Source organism: Heloderma suspectum, chromosome 12, assembly GCF_057233095.1.
Source record: "Heloderma suspectum isolate Gila_16-S chromosome 12, 16-S_ref, whole genome shotgun sequence".
Lineage (NCBI taxonomy): Eukaryota > Metazoa > Chordata > Lepidosauria > Squamata > Helodermatidae > Heloderma > Heloderma suspectum.
Window position 1 is genome coordinate 15877218 of NC_139469.1, and position 24704 is coordinate 15901921.

The 24704-nt window shown below is 46.5% G+C and overlaps 1 protein-coding gene across 1 annotated transcript in view; it reads right to left on the reverse strand.

Annotated features, from left to right (window-relative positions):
- The window catches only part of VWA3A (von Willebrand factor A domain containing 3A), a 67590-nt gene extending 43249 nt beyond the window's left edge, over positions 1-24341 (reverse strand). The window contains 13 exon segments of the mRNA XM_084817870.1: positions 634-737; positions 979-1117; positions 2882-3007; positions 4578-4643; positions 8287-8395; positions 11630-11755; positions 14017-14123; positions 15248-15346; positions 16922-16976; positions 19379-19453; positions 19527-19651; positions 22354-22579; positions 24298-24341. Coding sequence (XP_084673996.1) covers positions 634-737; positions 979-1117; positions 2882-3007; positions 4578-4643; positions 8287-8395; positions 11630-11755; positions 14017-14123; positions 15248-15346; positions 16922-16976; positions 19379-19453; positions 19527-19651; positions 22354-22579; positions 24298-24341 — 1401 coding nt within the window.
- Positions 24342-24704: the final 363 nt, after the last annotated feature.

Genomic DNA, 24704 nt, shown 5'->3' on the forward strand with positions numbered 1-24704 from the left:
CTAGACTGGTGGGGACGAGGGAGAGGGCCTTCTCTGTGGTGGCCCCCACTCTGTGGAACTCCCTCCCTAGGGAACTCCGTCATGCCCCCTCTTTAATGAGCTACCGTCGTGCATTAAAAACGTGGTTGTTCAGGCAGGCATTTGGGGTGGGTTAGGGTATTTAAAAAAAAAAATTATGGTAGAATTTTATTGTTTTAAATTGTTTTATGGTGGGTTGTACATCGCCCAGGGTGGCTGGATGACCAGTCAGATGGGCGATTAATAAATTTAATAAATAAAATAAATAAATAAGGTAAACATTGATGCTGGAAGTAGATTCCAATTGTTGGGTGCCAGACAGATATCAGGCTGGTTCATCATCATAATGATCATAGCAACCACCATTGTTTCATGACAGAGTGGTAGATTTCAGGTGTCGATTAGGAAAAATTTATTGACAGCAAGAGCAGTTTGACAATGGAACCAATGATTCAGAGGGGTGGAGGTCCTCACTGGGGGTGTTCAAGTAGAAGATGGACAGCCATTTGTGGAGGACACCCTAGTTCTGGATTTCCTGCACAGGGGTAGGGGTTTCATTTGACGAGATGACTTCTAACTCTATGGTTCGTCAAAGGACAGGTCTTACTTATTTACCTCATGTAAAGTGGCTGATACCGTTTTCTGAAGAACGGGCACAAATTCTTCCACGGGGGAAAAGGCGTTTGGAGCCAAAACTTGATAAAGGCTTAATTTCTTGGCTGTAGCAAACAAGAAAAGTGGAGGGTAAGTGAACAGCAGCCTATTCCAGCCTTCCCCCAACTGGATGTCCTCCAGATGGGTCAGATTACAACTCCCGTCATCCCCAACTACTGGCTGGGGGTGATGGGAGTTGTAGTTCTGCCCATCTGGAGGACACCAGGCTGTGGAAAGGCTGACATATTCTATTGGGTTAAGCGGGGGTAGGTTTCATTCCCTTTGGAGCCCTTTGGATCATCTTACCTTTCAGCCCATTCATTTTTAACCATTCAGCTGAGGTCTTGGACAAAAAGTTTGGGATTTGTATCGCAAGAACACTTTTGTGCTTTGGTGGCTTTGGCAGGCAGCTGTCAGGGGGAAGCTTCAAACACTCCATGGAACCCTAAATAGAAGTATTTAAAATCTCATCTCTCCAGACCAGTATGCTTTTTGGTCTCCTCCAAATATTCAGAGGCTGTGAACATTAATGGGACATTACACACAAATGCACACAGAACTTTTGTCATTCCAGTCTATTCATCTGTATTACATTTTTATTCCATGCTTCCCTCCAGGACATTCAGGACACTGTACATGCCCCCTCCCTGTTTTATCCTCACAACAACTCTGTGAGGTAAGTTAGGCAGACAGACAGTGACTGGCCCAAGGTTAGTGAGTAAGCCTTGCGACCAGGGTCGGCCCTACCATTCAGCAGAGTGAAGCACTTGCTTCAGGCAGTAGATGCTGGGGGATGGTGGCAAGGCCTTGGGAGGAGATACCTGTGTTCCATACAGCCTGCTCTGTGCCCCCTATATTAGCCTGCAGCTGCAGCGGACAATGGTGTCCCATCATCTGAGTCAAAGGCAGATTCATCTGCCAGTCTGGTCAGACTTTGTACATGGAATGGAAGAGGGCACCATCTTGTCCTTCACCTCAGGCAATAAATTGCCTTGGGCCACCCCTGCTTGGGACTGAGCAGGGATTTGGCCAACCACTTCAAATCTTCACATCTTCACATGGGAGCTAGGAAAATGAATGGAGGATAACTCTTGAAATGGAATCTCCATAGTCAAAGGCAATATGCCTTTTGGAGTACCAGTTGCAGGGGGACAAAAACCAGAGAGGGCCATTTGCCTTCATGTCCTGCTCATGGGCTTCCCAGAAGTATGGTTGGTTGGCCATTGTGAGAGGCAAGATGACAGACTTGATGGACTTGTGCATCTTCTTATACACTAATAGCTTGGCAGCTGCATCCCAGCATCTGTGAAGATGGGAGTGTGATTCCCCCAGGATGGTTTGGGGAGGTAGATATCATGGCTGGACTTGAAAAGCTGTTGCAAGAATTTGGCACCAGTGCTTAAAGATACCGTTCAAAAGATCCTGTTCAATTTTTAAAGAAATTGTTTGCACAGTGACATACAGGCCACTCTGACTAACATGGTTAACAATATTTGCAACGGGCAAATATTCCTTGTTCAGCTTCTTTGCAGCAATCTGGGCTTCTGTTTAGTGGAGACGATTCAACGTGTATGGCTTCCCATTGTCGCCTCGGTAGCCCCCAGCTGCCAAGTTCATCTTCTTACTGTTGGTGTCTCACTTGAAGGCTTCTGTCACTCCCAGAATAGGGTCGGGAGGTCCCACCCCTGCATGAACCCACCAGGAGCTGGTTTGGGCCAACAGAGGGGCCATGCGGGGCGACAGGAGCAGCAAGCCACTGCCAGAGGACCATGGTGGAGGACAGCCAGCGCAAGAGCGACACGGGGCCTCCTCTTCTTATGGTATTACACATGAGTATCATTTCTGAAGTTGAGCATCTCTCATTTAAAAATTAAGCCATACCACATGATATCCATTTTGAATCCATACAGTATTTTTATACACCAAGCAGCGTACAGTCTTTTAAGAAACATTTACGTGTGGACCACTCACTCCTGATTACATGCAGTATTTTAAAGGGCACAAGCAACCTCATCTCAACGTCTTGAAAGCCCCAATATAGGGATAAATAGAACCCTGAAGAGGATTCTAGGACTATTATAATTACATAATACTAATCATGTAATGCTTCGCTACACTGCTGAACACTAATTAGACACTCAGCAGATTTTTAAATCTACTATCCTCTTTCAAGTATAAGATTCAAGAATTAAATGAATTGGGCACTTACCTCTTTGATTAAATTAAAAAGCAAGTCACCCATCTTGCCCTGGTAAATTTCATTTACGACGTTGAGCAAGTTGGAGGCTTTTTGGCGTTCATGGAGGACCAGCTGAATATCGCTGCTGTCACAATTCTGATTGTGCCACACCACAACAAACAGATTAAAAGGTCAGATTTCTTTTTAATTACTTGCAGATGTTGATTGATATACTTACTTATTGCATTTATGCACCACATTTTGATAAAAACCCCAAAGCATTTAACGCAAAAATAAATTTTCAATTAAAACCTCAAATTTAAAACATCCCTCATTTTGAAGGAGGGACCTACAAGTGTTCCATTTTCAAACATGGCCAGCATCAGAACTTGGCATCCATGATCAGCTGGTGGGACCCCCATGCTTCAGCAGGGCCTACCACTGATACAGAGCCAGCTCCAGGTTTTGGAGGGCCCTTGGGCAAGGCACCATCAATGGGCCCCCTCCTTCAGTGAGCCCACCTTGTCACCACCATGGTCACCAGCTGCAGCCTACCACTGATACAGAGCCAGCTCCAGGTTTTGGAGGGCCCTTGGGCAAGGCACCATCAATGGGCCCCCTCCTTCAGTGAGCCCACCTTGTCACCACCATGGTCACCAGCTGCCCTTGCTCCTCCTCCCCTTTCTCATCATTGCTACCACTTGCTTGCTTGACTGGCAGAGAGGCAGTGAACGTGTAGGCCGTGGCATCTCTTCCTCCTTCTCACCACCATCTTTGTCTGGACAAGAGTGAGAGGCAGGTGAACAAGCAAGTTGCAAATGTGAAGAGGAGCAAATTCAGGGGGCCTTTGTCAGTGGGCCCCTGCTGAGGTGTGGACCCTCAGCAGATGACCAACTATGTCTACCCTTGATGCCAGCCCTACACTTGCTATAGGCCTTTAAAAAAACTAAACAAAAAGGGCTGGATGTGCCTGACCTCGTCTGATCTTGGAAGCTAAACAGGGCCAACTTTGGTTAGTACTTGGATGGGAGACTGCCTGGGAACCAGGCTTCCTGCATTAAGCAGCGGGTTAGACTCGATGGTCTTGTAGGACCCTTCCAACCCTATGATTCTATGAAAACACTAAAACCTCCTATATTTGCTCCACGTGGCTGCCGTCTTTGTCTCTGATCACGCCATTGAAATCGTGTCAACTTCTGGATCACTGTGATAAAAAAAACATGTTTGCTGTCGGGAGCTGCTGGCACCATGAAGGTAACCCCCAGGGCCCTCCACAGGGCCACCAAGATATAGGGCGGAACAATACTTCTTGGGCTAAAATGTGTAGCAGATTTCATATATCTAGGACCTAGATTAGAGGTGGTGTGGATGTAACATTAATTATTTTGTTGTATGTTTTGAGTCCCCTGTTTTGAGACACAAATATACAAATTTGTGAGTTCCCTGTTGACAGTTGGTTGGCCCCTGTGTGAACAGAATGCTGGACTAGATGGACCCTTGGTCTGATCGAGCATGGCTCTTATGTTCTTAAATGTCCCACTTGTAGATTTTCAAAGTGATCAAAGTCCTGGATAATTTGTGAACCAAATTTCAGGTTTTGAGCTCATGAGGAAACTTCCTATCCATTTGGACAGTCATGATTAAGCTAGTGAGTTGCCAAGGACCTTTATAATAGGAACATATTAAAGTGGTGCATAAGAATATGTCCCAGAGAGGCATGACCTACCTCACTCTTCGTCGAATAACAGTGATAACGGCCGCCCACCTCTTCAGCCATGCTCTTTAGAACCTCCTGCATTGATGGCAGGAAAGAAAATTGCTGAGCACAGAATGATTTCTTAAGATGCCACATTTGCTAAACCAGAACTTTGTAAAGAATAAAAAATAAAATGGGAGGGGGTGGAACCCTACATACAACCAGGGGACAACTATGAAATTAGAGGGAATAATGTCAAGTGTTATTTTTCTTTTGGCTGCAGCTTATCTGTTTCTAAATGGTCCATCTCACTTTGTACATGCACTCAATTATACGCAAAATTGATACAATTTTTCCTGATTGTAAAAGCAAAAAAAAAATATTTTCAATGCAGCCACAGGGAGAAATTCAGCCCCCCAACTAATGCTGGGAAATAGCTGTCAGGTCAACAGAACAAACAGCTGCAAAGTTGTCCCAGATCAACAGATGTTGTTATATACTTGATGACCAAGGGATTCAAAGGCGGTTGTTACACATTTTATGAGCCATGAAGCAATCATTGGTGTTTTAATGTATTTGTTGCTGTGTGTATGTTTTAACAATGCATATACAATGTTTCTGAAACGTTCATAATGGTTTAGATGCAATTTAAAACCAACCATGTAATATTAATGTCCCTGAGGGAGCAATCCTATGGCTGCTAGTCAGTGGCTAGAAGGCCATAGGATACGTCGGTGTCAGGGTTGGATCGGAGCCCAAAGAGCTCCAAAGCAATTCTGATTCTGAGGAAGAGATAGAAACCGCGGAAGAGGAACCCGTGCGCCGTTCAGAGGAGCAGCCGGGGGGAGAGCCCCTCCCGGTACATATTCCTGAGAGTGATAGTGACCCTGGCAGGGAGAGGGAGGAGCAACAGCAGTTTCTGGATGCTAGGCGCCAGTGCCCATCAAGCACGAGATGGCGGGCGCTGAGAGGAGGCGCTCAGCCTGCTTGGCGTGACGGCAACAGCGGCACTCCGATGCCCCACGGGAAAGGGATGGACTCTCTCCTCCTAGCTCATAAGTACAGAGGTTTCCCGCTTTCCCCTCCAAACGGAGATCAACTGATTTCTAAGGTTAGAACCCCCAAGTAGGCAGCTCTCTTAAGTCTCACTCGTAGGATCAAGCAATTAGCATGTGTAAGCATCATTAGGCTGAATGGGAATAAAGCCTTGGAAAAGAGCCCTATTGTCTGCGTGTTGATTCTGGCTACCTGAGGATTCAGAAGGCAGCAGGGGTGACCTCCTGACAGCCAGTTTCTGGGAATTGACGTTGGAGCCCACACTCCAAGGTCAGTTCCCTGAGAACCGACCTTCTCCCTCTCCCACGCTGCCTCGCAGGCAGCTCGGAATGACCCCGCGCGCTTGTAAAGCCTTAGGCCTGAACCACGTTATCAGTAGTTTTAGAGGGGCTTAGATGATCCATAATGCTCTCTGACTCTGGTTCAGTTGGCTGCTGTTTCCCCTAACAGGACTCTTGATGTATCAGGATGAGTCAAAGGTCGATAGCACAGCCTCAGCACATCTCATACTAACGAGCTGGAGTGTCTTATCAGGATGTGCCTGGGAAGTGAAGCTTGTTTGCCTTAAAGCTACAGGTGTCTGTGCTGGGAAAGCTCTAATTGTTTCCATTCTGACCAAGCACTGTTAGCCTATGCTGGGAAAATTGTAGATGAATGCTAAGTAACGCCTGCTGTTGTAATGCTGCCTCACTGCTGACATGTATGGTATAAAACCCATTTTACCCCATGGCTCTGGGTTCAGAGAAGCTGTCTGATCCAATCATTGGGTACACCTGTGCACTGTACGTACTTGTCAGGAGCGCCCTGGCGGCCTCTTTCAGTAGACTCCAATACCCAACTCAAGACACAGATGAAAGGATTCTTTTCAAAGCTTTAATCCTTTTACAACTTAATTACTCTTTCAGATGCTAATCACCAGCGACTAAAACAAGGAACAGCAGAGTGGCCGATGCTTCGAGTAGGCAGTTGATCCCCATTTGAAAGAGAGTCACTTGAAGACCCAGAACTTATGGGCTAGGGAGAGATCCTCCCTCTTTCCCTTGGGTTCACGGGAGGCAGCCATTGCTTGCATGCCAAATGGGCGCTACGCCTCCTTTCCGCGCCCTCCATCATTCGTCGCTCCCTGCGTCTGCGTCGAGCATCTAGCAAGCCTCGTTACCACACTTTCTCACTGCTAGGATCACTATCTATCTCAGGAATGCCGGCAGGAGGAATCTCTGCCAGCTGCTGTGCCTGTGAGGGATGAGCTGGCTCCTCTCCCACGGATTGCTGTTCCTCCTCAGAATCAGAACTGCTCTGGGGTTCTATGAGTACTGTCAGTTTCCACCCTGACAGTACTCAATAAAGTACTCCTTGTAAGTAAACCTGGATCTGATTTATCACTATCTTGGCACCTCTAAATTAAGAGGCCTACTGCAGTGTGCTCAGAAGAGGAGTGCAGAATGGGGAAAACAAGGCATTCTGGGGGGCATTCCAGGGCGGGGAAGGCAGAAATGCTGGTACGACATATCCAACATGTTGTCTGGCAGCTGCTTCCCCCGCTCTGCCTTCTCACAGCTAGACAGCTGAAATCGGTTGTCTAGCCGAAAATGCAGGCAGCTGAAGCACAGAGGAGATGATTCCCTCTGCGCTTCTCCTGCCCTGCACTGGATAGTGAGTTCGGAGGCAGCCACCTATCCCGGTAGGATTGCTCCCTGAATAACATAGAAACAGCCAGAAAATAAAATGAAAACAATACTGCCAAACAAAAACCTGATGGACAAGGTGCATCTTACACCCTTCCCAAAAAACACCAGGAGGGTATCTTTCCATACCACTTCAGGAAGGAGGTTCCACAAATATAAGGCAATTTCTGTTAACACCCCTCCCCACCCCCCGGTTTCTGGCCATCATTGTCCAAACTTGCCACAAAGATGGGATGGCACCTACATTATATTTTTGATATAATCAGACTACATCTCAGCTGGTGAGTGGGCTCATATGTAGACAGATGGTGTATCGAGGTCCCAGGGTATTCAAGGCTTCAAAACAGTTTTAAAATCACATCCTGTCTTGGACCTGGAAGCCAATTTGCAACCAAGACAAGTACCATTTTTAAAAATGCCCCAATCCAACAGGAGAAATCTGCACATGTTCAAGTGACCTTCAACAATTTCTCATTGGGTTGCAGATCCCCCATTTGCATCACAATGCTCATCTGAGCATTGTTTGAGCATACGAACCGGCCCAATGGGGCTGTTCACACAACATGCTAGCTGTGGTTGAGTGTGGGTTGTTGTTGAACTGTGGGTTGTTTGGTGAACCGTGGGTTAATATGCTGTCTGAACCCAGGACATTTTCCACAGGGTGGCTTGTTAACCATGCAGTGTGGCTTGTTAACCACCCTGAACAACCCAGCAAGAAACCTTGGTTTCTCAAGGTAGTTTGTTCGAGAAAAATAAGCAAGACTGCATGGTTCACAAGCCACCCTGCGGAAAATGTCCTGCGTTCAGACAACATGCTAACCCATGGTTCAACAACAACCCACACTCAACCATTGAGTGTGGATTAGCATGTTCTGTGAACCCAGTCAATATCTGTTACTGGATCCCATCCAGCTGGCGACAAAAAGGGTGGAATCTGGCCTCCTGCATGCAAAAGATGTGCTCTACAGCTGAGCTATCATCCTTCCCCAGAGACTTACAGGAGGCACTTGACTGCTACAATCATACGTGACAGTATGGACCAGCAGATTTCTCCCCGCTGTACATTGTTGGATATAATCAGACAAGATTCCTGAAGCCTGATCTGGACTGGGGGGGGGGGGGGGCGAAGAAAGAGGGGGGGGAAAGAAAGAAAAAGGCAACATATAAATGTCAAATAAGGAAGGGAAATGCCCCAATGAACATGGATATGATCAGCCTCTAATTGAAGTCAACAGTGGAATCCCCATTCAATTTAAAAATGGCTAGTTAGCCTGGAATTCAGGAGGAGAGAAATGGAAAGCTGAGCAAATCCATGGATCAATAAAGGGGTAACAATCGAGAATCCACCCCGGGTTTGATCAATGTAATCAATAGCCCTTATGAAGTCTCTAGTGCAGGTGTGTTCTCATAATGTAATGATCCATTCCTCCCTTGAGCAGCCCCAGTGCAAATCCATACGAAGCTTAGTTGCATCCATAGATCAGATGCTTAAAGCCAAATTGTTTGCTTGTTTGTCTCAGAGGTGCAGAACCTCTTTCAGCCTGGGGGCCAAATTCCGTTTCGGGGAAGCTCACACCTTCCCTTTTAAGCTGATGCAAAGGCAAAGAGCCTTTGCTAGGAACATCTCATCTTCATTGCCCGAAGCCTTCTCTGTTTGGCTCATCCATCATCGTCTGGGCTTTTGGAGGCACTCTGCACATGGACTGGAACTTTGGATTGTTAAGGACTTGCCATGAAAAGTACTGTGAGGCTTTTCATAGACTTAAACTCTTGTTGCTGTGGATTGTGTGTCTGTGTTGGTAGTCAGCTCAGTGTACGGCAGGCTGGGTTTGATCTACGACTTTTGGACTTCCCTCTGCCAGAACTCATGCAGCGTGGAGTTGCCAATGTGAAAGCGGTGGCCTGGAACTCCTTGCGTGTGTGGGCATGCCCCTCCCTTGATCTTGGTGGGCCTTGACCATGTAGCCTAGAGTTATCAACAAAAGATTCAGAGTTGGACTCTCTATGGGTGTGGGTTGTTAGACCTTTCAAGACGTTATCCTGATTGCCTGATGGGTTCATTCCAGGAATCATTCCCTTTCCATGTCTGGGGTTGGAGCCCCGTGAAAGGATAGTCTGGGATAGGTACCCAGGAATCCAGAGTCCCTTCCCTTGTGTTCAGAACTGTGGAGATGTCAACGGAGAAACCATGTTAAGGATCTCAGTCACGGTAGTAGTGTTCAGCTTTCGACTGTTCTGGAATTACATAGAGCCTATCGCTGCTGACCATAAGCTATATGATTTCTGAAGAGTGTACCATTAAGCTTTTGCCATGAGATTCCCTGCAATAAAGAAATCTCACTGATTTGGGTGTCCAGTGTCGTTGTCTGAGTGTGTATACTGGGGGGATTGGGAAGCCTGACAGCATGTTCCTAGCCAAACCAAAAACTCTACTACCATGCTCCTGCAAGCTGCAACAAACCCTATAAGCTGGGAGATCCAGCCTGATTTAGAAAAAGAAGATATTGTAGTAGCCGTCTTCAAAAACATCAAGACCTGCATAGCCGGCTGGCTGATGTTGTAAATTATGTTGCAACTGCAAATGAACCCCACCAGACCTCTGTCAGGTTCTCACGGACAGCTTCCAGCCGCCCTGCCTGCCAAGGCCAGACCAGCAGGTGGACAGGTGTATTGGCCCCAGACCTGTAATCAAGGCACCTGTAGTGTTGGAGGGGCCTAGAGATCCATAATGCTCTGTTTAGGTTAATTGGAGGCTTCTGAGCATGTGAGATGAGTCAAAGGGTCAATAACAGGCCCAGCACATTCCATACTAATGAGTAGAGTGTCTTGTGCCTGGGAAGTGAAGTTTGTTTATGCCAAGCTGCAGGTGGCTGTGCTGGGAATGAACACTAGGGGGTGCTTGCTAGTGTCGTGCTGCCTCACTGCTGACATGTATGTAGGGATGAGCAGATTCCCTACCTGCTGGTCTGGGTGGGAATCCGCCCATGGGGGGAGGCGATCCGTCCCTCCCCCCGGAATCTGTCTGAGACAGCTCGGCTCTGAGGCAATCCTGCGGAGCTGGTGGCCGGCTCTGCAGGATCACTGCACAGAGGAGCTGGCCACACACGGATTCCGGGAGGAGGCGGAGGTGAGTGCCCCATTCTGCCACAGACTCCGGAGGCCGGATTCTCTGGAATCTGGCCTCACTGAGGTCTGTGGCGGAATTCTCCGCCATCCCTAGATGTATGGTATAAAACCCATTGTACCCCATGGCTCTGGGTTCAGAGAAGCTGTCTGATCCAACCATTGGGTACGCCTGTGTGCTACAAGCTACTCAATAAAGTACTCCTTGTAAGTAAACCTGGGTCTGATTTATCACTGTCTTGGCACCTCTTAATTAAGAGGTCGAAGCCCACGGTCAGGGCATTACAACAGGGATGGGGTGACTCCCCCTGGTTCTGCTCTGAGAACACTGACAGAGAGAAGCTCACACAGACTCTGGCATTCCAGAGGCTGAACAGGCAGAAGCCCTTCCAGGCTACTTCTAATTAAATCCTGGCTATAACCTACAAGGCCCACTGCTGTACTGAAGCTGGGCTCTGACAGGCGGCACCTCGTTGGCCATGTCGCCCCCAGGATGCAACCGGCCCCCTTCTTCCATGGACCTCCCTTGGGCGTTGTGGATAGGGCTTCTGTTCCTTTGCAGAGCAGATGGATGGCTGTGCTTGTCTCCTTTGTTGTTTTTTATCAGAGCATCTGTGCTGATACTATGCTTTGTATAAAAAAAAACAACACCCCTATTTGGGGCATGTTCTATTATAAATAATATTTCGGCCTACAAAGATGGAGGGGTGTGTGTGTTGCCTTGTCATTAAATGGAAAACAGGGGCAACATGTTTCCCAGGTTACCAAAAACCTCAGCTTAGAACTGCCCTTGGGGTTTTGGGGTGGAGGCGCTGATTGCATGGTTCACCTATGGCGCCAGTTGCTGGCAACTAGACTAGAGAGGTTCGCCTGGCACCTACGTTGTGCTCCATCTGGTGCCAGGCGAAGACCTTTTTATTCTCCCAGTATTTTAGCTTCCTAGTCTTTTAGCTTTGGTGTTTTAAATCTGTATTTTAAATCTCTGCATTGCTCCTAGGTTTTCTTCTCGTTGCATTGTGATATTGCGGTTTTAATGCTTTCATGTTTTATATTGTTTTTATGGTGCGCTTTGTGGTTTTAATTTTTGGGAACCGCCCAGAGAGCTTCAGCTAGTGGAATGAATAAATAGATAAATAAGGCCTACCCTGGCCATGACAAGCTGTGGTGTGTTGTGCTAACAGACCCATTGTTTGGCAACAGTTCAGTCACGTGACCTACCAGCTTCCTACAATAATCACCATCGAATCCAATTCTTTTACTACAAGGGACTTCTTCAAAGCTTTCAGCAAATTGCAGCCTCCGCTGGGTTTCAGTTCCTGCACCCATTGCCTCGCTTCCTGTAAACTAGAAGGAAAAATAAACATGAAAGTGGAATCTCTTGCATGTCATTTAGATATATGCCAAAGAATTATCACAGAAAACACACCCAAATACTACCACACTGTCAAAGTCCAAATATTAGCCTCGAAAAGGTTCTGCAGACAGGATGGAAGCATTTTTTTATACTGCTTTTTGGCCCCAACACAGGCCCCCAAAGTGGTTTACATAAAAAAAAAAACACATCAAACTGAAAATTAAAACTGAAACCTTAAGATCAAAGATTCACAGTTTAAACCTTCCATTAATAAAAGCTGCACAGGATAGGGATGTTTTAAATGCCATTTAAATGCCTAAATGCCATTGAGGATGGGGGCTAATCTCACCTCCTTTGGGAGAGAATTCCAGAATTGGGGTGCTGCCACAGAAAAGGCCCTGTCTTGCATTCCCACCAATGAAACCTCTTTTAGCGGTGGGACATGTAACAGGGCCTCTTAAGAGTATCTGAGCCTACAGGCATGTTCATATGGGGGAGGCACTCTTTGAGATATCCTGGCCCTAAGCCATTTCAGGATTTATAGGTAAACACCAGCACCTTGAATTAGGCCCCAAAATGAATCAGAAACCTGTGCACTTGACATCAAATTGGGGCGCTAACAATCATGCACCAGAAAGCAATCTGGCTGCCACATTTTGCACCCAGTGCAGTTCCCATACACATTTCAAAGGCAGCCCCATGTAGGATGTGTTGCAGTAATTGTCAGGAGGTCGCCCCTGCTGCCTTCTGAAATCCTCAGGTAGCCAGAATCAACACGCAGACAACAGGGCTCTTTTCCAAGGCTTTATTCCCATTCAGCCTAATGATGCTTACACATGCTAATTGCTTGATCCTCTGACTGAGACTTAAGAGAGCTGCCTACTTGGGGGTTCTAACCTTAGGAATCAGTTGATCTCTGTTTGGAGGGGAAGGCAGGAAACCTCTGTACTTATGGGCTAGGAGGACAGAGTCCACCCTTTTCCCGTGAGGCATCAGGGTGCTGCTGTTGCTGTCGCGCCAAGCAGGCTGAGCGCCTCCTCTCAGCGCCTGCCATCTCTCTCTTGATGCTGCGCCAGCACCTAGCGTCCAGAAACTGCTGTTGCACCTCCCTGCCAGGGTCACGATAACTCTCAGGAATGTGTGCCTGGAGGGGCTCTCCCCCTGGCTGCTCCTCTGAACAGCACGTGGGTTCCCCTCCCGCGGTTTCTATCTTTTCCTCAGAATCAGAACTGCTTTAGGGCTCTCTGGGCTCCGATCCAACCCTGACAGAAATCTAACCTCGCAGGCAAATGAGCATGTGAACAAATGACAATAAAATGAATGAAAAATCTGCTCACAACCATCCATTGAATGCTTTGCCTGGAGACACTGTTTTGCCTTGGATTACATTGGCTAGTACTATTTACAGTTCATAGGAAGTCAGATGGAGGAAATGAGAACAATACAATTATCTGGCCAATGTGCTTTTAAAATTGCTTCTGAAAATGGAACACTTTGCTATATCTGTCTGATGCACCAGACAGCTTGTAGAATGCTTGTACAGCTCATACCATTTGGATGGTATACAAGGAGATTACTATCAGCAGCAGCAAGTTTGAAAAACTGAGATTACTATCAGCCAAATACTCTGAATCCTTCCAAGGCAATGAGACATTGGCCAACAACCAGCGAACAACTCCAAAAATGCCACAGGCAGGAATCAGCAACCAGCTGTCTTACAACCAGCAAGAGCTGATCTCTCCCATGCCTCACTCTCTCCTTCTGGTACAATTCGTAAGGCTCTGACAGAGACACAGGGGTGACGGTGAAGTTCCTGCAGCTTCTCCCAGTTCCCTTCCTGAGCAGTGCTTCTCTTGTGCACTGATCTTGTATTTCAGATTGCAAGAGAATACATCTCTTCCAAACATATGGCCTTCTTGTATATTATTATTATTATTATTAATTATTGATTAGTGATTATTATTACTATTATCATGTCCTATTTAGAGAATACTCTTTGAAATAAATTGGACTTCAGTTAGTCATGAGTAGCTTAACTCCCAGTCATTCCAATGAGTCTATACCAAGTACGACCAAGTCCAGATCTAACCCATTATTATTGTTGTTGTTGTTATACCTGCTCATCTACTAAATGTACCCAGATCGGCATTCAGCATAATCAATAAAAGCACAAGCAATTCCTAAAAAGCAAGAACAGGAGAATACAGCTAAGACAAAAGATGGATACCTTGGAGCTAAACAACACACTCACACTTTCACACTGATTGCTTGCAGCTTCGACCAAAGAGATGAAACCTCGGTCCCAAATGAAACGAAGTATAATTTCTTCATATAACACAGCTGCTTATCTATTAACGACTTAAGAATAAAACAAAAAACTTTTAGTCAACAATGAACAGAGCTGCCTCTGGCAAAACAAACTTGGCGGAAGCCAAGGAATTCCCTGTACACCCCCACATTCACAGAGATCAACTTGTGAGATGCAGTATTCTCATTTTTCAATTAGGGAAAAAAAACCTTTCCAGCGCTATTTTGGTGTTATGTACCCTGCAATAAACAAAGTAGGATTTCATCTCTAGATTTTTATGAACAGCCAATTCAGTATTCTTTTCGTCACTGAATAGAATGTTATGTTCTAAAAGACGTTGGGGCTGTTCACACATCATGCTAACCCACACTCAGTGGTTGAGTGTGGGTTGTTTTGGACCATGGGTTTCTTGTTGAACTGTGGATTATTGTGTGGTCTGAATGCAACCAGGGTGGCTTGTTAACCATGCAGTGTGGCTTATTTTTCTTGAACTACCCACCTTGAGAACCCATGGCTCATTGTTGGGTTAACAAGCCACCCTGGCTTTATTCAGGCAACACACTAACCCACCCTGCGGAAAATGTGCTGCATTGAGACAAGACACTAACCCAGGGTTCAACAAACAATATGTTAACTCACGCTCAGTGGTTGAGTGCAGGCTGTTGCTGAACTGTGGGTTATTGTGCTGTCTGAACACAGTGCATTTTCCGCAGGGTGGGTTATCATGTTGTCTGAATGCAGCGCATTTTCCACAAGGTTGCTTGTTAACCATGCTGTGTGGCTTGTTAAACACCCTGAACAACCCAACAATAAACCATGGGTTCTCAAGATGTCTTGTTCAAGAAAAATAAGCCACACTGCATGGTTAATAAGCCACCCTGTAGAAAATGTCCTGGGTTCAGACAACATGCCAAACCACGGTTCAACAACCTATGGTTCAACAACCCACACTCAACCACCGAGTGTAGGTTAGCATGTTGTGTGAACGCAATCATTGTGTAATTAGACCCTAAAAGGGAGTGAATTGCCCAGGATGACCTAGTGAGAATCATAGCTGAGTATAGATTTGAACCCACATCTGACCAGTTCTAGTCCAACATGCTATCCACTGCATCACTCCAACCCACCATCACTTCTGATGTTAAGAGCAGGCATGTGCTTCAGTAATATTTACCTGAAGATCTTTTTGGAAATCACGTAGTCTTGGTCCACAACTTATATCTGATGCATCAACCAGAACTCCGATATTGTTCCCTTGAATAACACCAAACATCTGGAGGGGAAGAAAACCAAAAAGGAACTAAAACAATGTCTGCATATTGACAGTGATGGCACAAGACATTTTGTTGCCTTAGGCGGATCAGCAAATGGTACCCTTCACTAGGGCACAAAGCCAAGCACATTATTTGGGCACTATGAAAGTTTGAGGCCTACAGAGGCAAGGAAAAGAAAAAGTCCAGGCCTAGAGGCCTGGAGTTTTTGTTGGAAGGGGATTTCCCTGAGAGGAGTAGTTTCATTTTCCTGGTTTAAGTTTCAGCTTCATTTCCCTAGTTAAGTTTCATTTCTTCAGGTTTGAAACAGTACTTTTGGTTTTGAGGGAGGAAGGCATATAAAGAGAGTGAGAGAGCCAGTAAGAGCAGAGTTGGCAAGACGAGAGCCTGAAGAGGGAGCAGGAAGAAGCAGCCTGGAGAAGTCTAAGTACACCTAGGGTAAAGGAACTTGCATTTTGCAACTTTTCTTTTCTCTTCATGCCTTTTGTATTGTGTAAGTACCTTTAGTTGTGATTTGCTTGCTTTAATTTACCAGTAAACTGTTGTGGTTAAATCCTGTGTCTAGAGTGTCAATTACCTAACATCTACAGCATTATTGGAAAGGAGAAGGTAAAAGAAGGAAGTTGGGACTCTTTAGGAGGCAAGAGATCCTTAAGGAGTTGTTCAGGGGGTCCAGGTCATAAGGGGAGCCCTGACAGGCACATAAGGCAGAAAATCCCACAACCCCCTCTCCTCATCTTTGGCAGTAAAAACATACTAATAACAAACTTAATAGATGACACTTTGCTGCCCTTTTAAATCTGGTGCTTGAACAGCTGCCTCACTCTGACCAGGCAGAGATCTCAGGGGGAACAGCAAGCAACATACAAGATCCAGCATTCCCTGCCCGGCAGTTAAGGATACACAATGGCAAATGGGGGCTGCACTTTCTAGCCACTGAGTTACCTAGAACCCACCTCTATTGGAAGCAAGGATAAAATACAATAGCAATGGGTTCCAAAGGTTAACACTGCGCTGTGTGAAGAAAGACTTCCTTGTCATAGGGGCTGTTCACACATAACACTAAGCCACTGCCAGTTAATTTCCCTCCGGGGCTTAGCGGAGCACACCGGCTGCCATTTTGAATACGCAGGTAGCACACTTGTAGCTTGCCGTGTCGTGCAAAGCCAGTGTCCTGGGTCATTTTGAGGGGGTAGACAACCCTCAAGTAACTCATAGCTCATTTTAGGGTTATTTGAGGGTTGCCTGCCCCCTCAAACAACCCACGACACTGGCTTCACATGACATGGTATGACACAACAGCCCCATGGCTAAACTAAGCCACGGTGGGCTTCCGTGTTGTGCAAACCAACTCATTGAGCCAGTTTGCACGATCCCAGAGGGGAAATAATTATTTCCCCCTCCATGATCATGAGAACTTGGTAATTGTCTAAAATCTGTTGCTCCTCAGTTCCCGTGCTCAACATTGACAGTGATGGTGGTGGCAGGTATTTGAATTTGAAAGAATAATGATTCTATTTTCATTTTTTGTGATACATAAAGGGTTTTCCTTTAAGTGAATAAATGGTGCACATTACCTTTCTGCTGTCCTGCAATAGCCACTGAATCCGTTTGTCATATAGAGCAATAGCCCTGTGGGGAAAACAAGAGCAAATACTGATAATGCAATATGTTCTGTAAGAGCGGGCTTTGCATCTTTCTTATTCTAAATCGACCTGGCAGGATTGTGGGAGCTGCAGTCCAAAACATCTGGTGGGCACTGGGTGGTCTAAATCATAATTCAGCTGGGACAATGTTAAGAATATGCTGAACAGGTCCAGCCATGCCCTGGCAGCCATGCCCTGGCTTCTTAGGTAGGGTTTTTTTACCAGCAACTGATAAATGAGATTCTTTTTTAAGTAGTGATGCCAGGGATTGAACTCTGGGATTTCCTGAATGCAAGCCATACCCTCTGCCAAGAGCTACGGCCCTTCCTATAAAACAAGAGTACGCATCCATTTGGGGGCTGTGGGCACATCAGACATTTGGTAAAAGCGCCCTGGGCATCAACACAAATTGCTGTAAAATTGGGGCCTGGGACTGCAATACCTGATGGAGGGCCTCTCCCGACATGGGCCTACCATACACTACGTTCAGCATCTAAGGCCTTCCTCCAGGTGCCTCCTCAGAGGAAGGCTCAAAAGGCAACAACAAGGGAGAGGGCCTTCTTGATGGTGACCCCCCAATTACGGAATGCTCTCTCCCTATGAGTCCTGCCTGATGCCAACACTATTATCTTTTCGGCACCAGGTTAAGACTTTTCTCTTTACTCAGGCATTCAGCAGCATATGATGCATCTTTAATCAGGTCCTGGATTTGTCTTATGGTTGATTGTTTACAATCATTTCTAGATATATGTGTATCTGTATGTGCTGTCTGTTTATCTGTTTTCATGTAAATGGTTTTATACTTCGTATAATGTATTTGTAACGGTTTTTAAACTTTGAAACCCGCCCAGAGATCTTCGGCTATGGGGCGGTATAGAATGATGAATGATGATGATGAAGAAAAAGTTGAAGAAGAAGAAGTTGGGAGCACCCCCCTCTGGACCCTCCCTTTCCCTGGCCCCACCCCCTCTGGCCCCTCCCTTTCCTTGGCTCCACCCCAGGAAACATATCTGGAGGGTGCCAGGTTGGGTGAGGTCTAGATCGAGTCTTGGCTGTTTGTAAGCAAATACACGGAGCAATGCAATAGAATAGTCAAGTTGGCAAGCAGATGCTCAAGCACACAGGTTTCAGTTCAAGGAGGTTTAGGCTAAGGCAAGAGTGGTCAAAGTAACAGGCAGAGGTCAGAATACTGGCAGGCAGGCAGGCAGGCAGGCAATGAGGATCAGGCAGCAACAGGAGTAGTCAAGGTAACAAGCAAGAGGTCAAACAGTAAATCAGTCAGGTACGTTACGCAGTCCAAAAGCAGGGTTGTTAAGCAGTCCAGAAGGTCAGTACATAGATCACAGGGCACAATTCAGGAGGCAAGGCACACGGCAGAGGCCGGATGGACCAAGTTGTTCCAACCCTGGTGTATTGGCCTCAGGAGCATAACCAAGTCACCTGTAGTGTTAAAGGGGCCTAGAGATCCATGATGCTTGCTTAAATTTATTATTGGTGCAATTCCCTTGCTAGTAGGCCTCTGAGCATGTTGGGATGAATCAAAGGCCAATATCAAGATGTGCCCGGGAAGTGAAATTTGTTTGTGTTAAAGCTGCAGTTGGCTGTGCTGAGAACCAAACACTTCTAGTCTATGCTGGGAATGAATGCTAGGGGGTGCTTGCTGCTGTCATGCTGCCTCATTGCTACCATGTATGGTATAAAATCCATTGTACCCCATGGCTCTGGGTTTAGAGAAGCTGTCTGATCCAACCACTGGGTACACCTGTGTGCTGACTGTACTCAATAAAATACTCCTTGTAAGTAAACCTGGATCTGATTTATCACTATCTTGGCACCTCTAAATTAAGAGTTCTACGCCTACGGCCAGGGCAATACACCTGGCTGGGTTTTCAGTGAAGGCTTTTAAGCCCCAAACCAGCTGGACCCTACCCAGAGCTCAGCTGCAGCAATCAGCTAGCATTGGCTCCCTTCCCAGAGCCTACTCCTGAGGAGACCTCTTCTGGAGGCAAGCACTCCTTTGCACAGGAGCCCTGCTAGCCTGTCACTTGAGGCGATGACGCTCCCGGGGTCAGTGGCTGGCTCAGCCTCTGCCTCAGAGGCAGAGTCTCTCTCTCCTGACCTGGATGGCCCAGCGCCCACTTTCCCCAAGGGTTCAGGCTCCTGTGGGGCTGGTGGCAGTCCCTGGTCTGGGGTACCCTGGGCTTCTGGGGCCTCTAGCTCCTCCTCTGAGGAGGACTCCTCCAGATGGGGCATGACAGGCTGGAGCAGACAATCTTGGTCCAGATAGGCAAACAGTCTAACCTGGCCTCAGGCAGCTTGCTGTGTTCCAACGTAGATGTGGCCATAGACAGAGGGAACTGGAGGGGAAACATGCTGTTGGGTACTTACTCACACAACTGAGATTCGAAGTCATTAATGGACTCCTTCATAAATTCAATATGCTCCGTCGCATCACTTGCATTTCTAAAAGGAAACATTGAAAGGTGAAGGGCAGGGCAGAGATAACCAGCTTGAAATGAGACGGCCTGGTACTTACAGCACCACGGTGCCTTTCTTGATTAGATCGTCTAATGTAAGATGCATGTTTTCTAAGCCATGGACTTGCATCCACCCATCTGTGGCCTTTAACCCAGCAAACAGCACTGCTGTATTCTGAAGTCTCTGTTGACAAAAGGAGAAAGAGGCAAGTTGAGGGCAAAAAAAAGGCCTTTTTCTATGCTCCCCAATTCAGAGGCGGAAAGCATGTGCTTTACGTTATCAGAGCATGTGAACATGAAGACCCATGACTTAGCGAGATGGTTCAGATGTAACACCAAGCCACAGTTTGAAAACCTGAGCCATGGTTGGCTGTCAGGGGTGTCTCTGAGTACAGGGAGTGGGATAGCAGTTCAGATTCTGAAGGAGAACCATCAGACATGGGGGAGGTGTTTTCCCAGGCTAGTCCAGATATGAGTAGGCCAGCTTCTCAGGTTACAAACATACAAATGGCTGAGCTTGAGGGTCCCTCCTCGCACACACACCCATGAGAGGCAGCGAACAGGAGATTGACCTAATAGATGCCAGGCACAGAGCAAAGAGAGAGAAGGCAGAGGTGGAACTTAGATGGTCTGCCCAATTGGCCTTGCTTGAGAAGCTGCGCTTAGAGGCCTCACGAGAAGAGAGGGACCTCCCCCCATTGAGTTAGGCTAGGGAGACGGTGTGCTTCTTCAAACGGCGGGCAACTCTCGTAAATTCCATTTGGATCCCCTGAAGGCATTCCTTGTAGATGGAGAGTTTCTCTGAGAATTTGCATTTATATGACCCTGTGAAGTGATGGAATAAAAGCTGCAGACTGAAGCCTCTCGTCTGTGAATGTTTGAGCATTTGAAGTGAAGTGGGGGCTAGGGAATCGTGACATTGGCCGTGATGCCTGAGCTAGGGATGGTGCAGGTGCCCAATTCTATCTGGGAATCTGGCGGAAACCCCCCCCCCACCTGCACCCCTGAACCCCACTTGCTGAGCCCCTGCCCCCGCTCGCTCCCTGCCTGCACTCGGTGAGCAGCCCACACTCACCCTGGTGGCCTTGTCGAGCACCACAGTCACCATTTTTTAAAAAATAAAATGGCGATCGCAAAAATGTGGATATTTGCATCTGCGCAAAAATGCAGATTTTGCAAAAATGCAATTTCATACATAAGCAAATATGCGCATTCGCAAAATGCACATTTTTGCTCATGCGCAAAGATCCGCATTTTTGCAATTGCCATTTTATTTGTTAAAAAATGGCGAGTGCAGAGCTCGATGAGGACACTGGGGTGAGTGCGGGCTGCTCACTGAGCATGGGAAGGGCTTGAGCGTGATCTGGGGACAGGTGAGTGGGGGCAGGGGCTGGGCGGATGCCTGGGGAACCCAGACAGGGACAAGTTCGCACTTCCCTAGCCTGAACCAACCTCTTGGGATCTCCCCTACAGGACTAACTGCTGCCCCTTAAGTATAGTGCCCCTTAGTCTCATTCTGGCAAGTCATCTCCTGGAAGGAAGGCACAATCGATGGTACTGAAACCCAACCATTGAGATATCAAGGGGAATCAACAGAGCTGCACTTGCACCCCCACCTCCCAGAGCATGTGGAAGGAAGGGGAGAATCCAGTGGGGGGAAGGGGGGATGAGGAATGGGGTGGGGCCATCTTGGGAAAGGGGGTGGGGCCATCTGAGGAACCCTGGAGGGCTGGATTTCATCCCCAGGCCTAAGGTTCTGCACCCTCCACTAGGTTGACTGAGGCTGCTTCATTCCCCAAACCAGTCCAGTCACAAGACTGAAAAGAGCATAACCTAAGAACCTAAGAAGAGCCCTGCTGGATCAGACCAAGGCCCCATCTAGTCCAGCATTCTGTTCACACAGTGGCCAGCCAGTTGCCCATGGGAAACCCACAACCAGGACATGAGTTCAACAGCACCCTCCTGTCCATGATCCACAGCAACTGGTGTAGGCATACTGCAGCTGAGACTGGAGGTAGCATATAGCCATCAGGACTAGTAGCCATTGACAGCCTTCTCCTCCAGGAATTTGTCTTACCCCCTTTTGAAGCCATCCAAAGTGGTGGCCATCATCACCAATGTTGCAGGAGTGAATTCCATAGTTTAACTATGCATTGTGTGAAGAAGTCCTTCCTTTTATCTGTCCTGAATCTCCCACCAATCAGCTTCATGGGTGGACCCCAGGTTCTAGTATTATGAGAGGGAGAAAAATGTCTCCCTATCCATTTTCTCCACACCATTTTGTAGACCTCTATCATGTCTCCCCTTACTCGCCCTTTTCCCAAGCTAAACAGTCCCAACTATTGTAACCTTCCCTCATAGGAGAGATGCTGCAGAGCCTTGATCACTTTAGTTGCCCTTTTCTGCACTTTTTCCAGCTCTACAATATCTCTGTTTAGGTGCGCTGACCAGAAGGATCCATATAATCAGTTTTATCCAGGAAGACCTGAGTTAGGCTGCCACGTGCTTGAGCACCTTATGCAAGCGTGGAATATTTGTGACTGTATGATCATTATTCGGCGCTGAGTGATCTAAAAAAGAGGGCTTCTTTAATAAGGGCCATACAAGAGCCTCCTTTAACACAGATGGAACACCACCCTCTTCCAAGGAAGCATTAACAATGTCCCCCATCTAATAGCCAGTTTATTAGATGGGGACTCCAGCAGATTAGACTCCGGCAGATTTCACCAGACAGGAAGGACATGAGTTGGGTATGTATTTGGTGGGATCTTGCTCCTGCAGAAATCATGTCCACGTTCTCATTTTGTACAAACTGAAAACATTTGGCACATATGTCTATTAGGTACAATCTATCCTTATTTTGATGGAACACAAATACTCATTTACCAGTAAGTCTGATGTCTGGTTGATATTGGTAACCAATAATCCATTGTCCTCTTCAACATCTGTTATGGAAATGTTCTGCCAAGGTCTGCACCCACTCGATGAAGTGGCACATGATCCTGAATGTACACTGGAAAAAGAGGGATCTTGTAAGGCACCAGTGCAAACGTTTCCGGAGGGATAGCCGTGTCCTTCTCCAGGTGCCCCTGTCACATTTCCTTGCCCCCACCTTCCTCATGCGCACACACACAAGAGCGGCTTCAGTCTCATTTTAATTCACTATCAACAAGTTCATTACAGATGCAAATCCCCGAAGACTCTCAGGCTACAAAGGAATAACAGCAGGGAATCCAAATGGGTACTACAATGTTGCTAGCAGTTTGAACAGGGACTTGCTGGCTAGAATAACTTAGGGAGGGAAACCCCTCCCATCCAGTGATGCTCCCCTACATCGACCCTCATGCATTGCCAACCGGGTCGACCGTCTGAGCTCCACCTCTAACTTTTCCTGCTTCACTCTGCGTCGCGGTCTAGTGTCCCTCAGGTCACGCCCCGTGCTCTCCTCCTCCTCCTGGATTCTCATGGAGGAGAGATGGGGGGTGGGCTTCAGGCCCAGCCACCTGGGTGCTAGCCTCCTGAGAGGCACACCTAACCATATCTGAACTGGCTGGGGAAGATGCCTCCCCCAGTTCTTGCTGTTCCCCTTCCAAAACTGAACTGCTATCTCCATACGCTCCGAATCGATCCTGACAGCCCCTGCCAAAGGAAGTGAGTTGGGTGGCTACCAGGAAGAGGGCCTTTTCTGCTCTGGCACCCCGGCTGTGGAATGAGCCCCCAAGAGAGGTTCGCCTGGCACCTATGTGATGCCTATGGCGCCTATTCTCCCAGTATTTTAGCATTTTAGCTTCCTAATCATCTAGCTCTGGTGTTTTAAACCTGTATTTTAAATTTCTGCATTGCTGCTATGTTTTATTCTGGTTGTACTGTTATATTGTGGTTTTAAGCTTTCATATTTTATATTGTTTTATGCTGCACTCCGTGGTTTTAATTTCTGTGAACCACCCAGAGAGTTTTGGCTATTGGGAGGTATAGAAATGGGGGGGGGGATTTTAAATTTAAAAAAATGTTCATCTGTGACATCAAAAACAACAGATTCTTGTGGCACTTTAAAGACTTGACACATTTATTTTGTCACAAATGTTTTGTGGAAACTATGCATGATGCAATCTTGTCAAAATGTCAAAATTAATTCATTAGCCTTGAAAGTGCCACAGGACTCTTTGTTGTTGTTACTGCAAATGTTGGAGTCTTTTCCTTTCTTGTAGGGAAGTCAGAGAAATCTGCAACGGAATGAAATGAATTTGGATTTCTGTGAATCCAACCCACAGATTCTTCAGTAAACTGACTTTTTTGTTCCGGCAGGCCTTTGGGGATAGCTAGTTGGACCTGTGAGAATATGACGGATGGATATTGTGGTTATATTTCTTGTTGTTTTTTTTAACATTTTGATGTTTTATACAGTTTTAATACTATTGATGATTTAATTATATTTTTAACTTTTGTATACTTCTATTTATAGGTTTTAACTGTACAAGTTTTAATGTTGTAAAGCCGCCTTGAGTCCCAGTATTGGGGAAAAGGCAGGATAATAATGATGATGACGATAATTATTATTTTTTTATTATTATTATTTCTCCCAAGTTGCACATTTCTGCTGACTTGCAGATCAGTTTATATAGGGATGAGGAGGGAGTACGTAAAACAAGTTCAGGCACCAGTTCTTAAAGCTGCATAGTTCTTATGATGACCAACTTGAACGGAAACAATTGAGAGTGCCAGTTGTGAAATGAGGAGACAATAATGGCAGAGGCTCTTCCAGTGGAAGTCCCAGGTATAAACAGCCATGTCCACTATATTCATCAGGGCCGAAGGTCACAAGAACCTTACCTCATATTTTTCAAGAACCATTCGTTGTCCAGTAATTGTGCCATGCTCTCTGTTTCAGCAGGACGTTGGAACTACTACCTGTTCTTTTTTAAGAAAAGGAGCAGCAGCTGTCAAACAAGGAATGTAATATTTTCTTAGCAAACTGTCCTATCCTTACAAATCAACAGCTGTTGCATTTTGATTTTGCAATATGTATGAAATAGCATCAAGCTTTGAAAAGAAGTTCTTATTACAAGATTAGTTGGTGCTTCATTGCATGGTTCAACTGATCCTTTCCCCCTCTCCCCGCCACCTTCTTACACAACTGTTATTTTTAAGCACGGCAAAACACCACTGAAAAAGAACATAAGAAGAGCTCTGCTGGATCAGACCAAGGGTCCACCTAGTCCAGCATTCTGTTCACACAG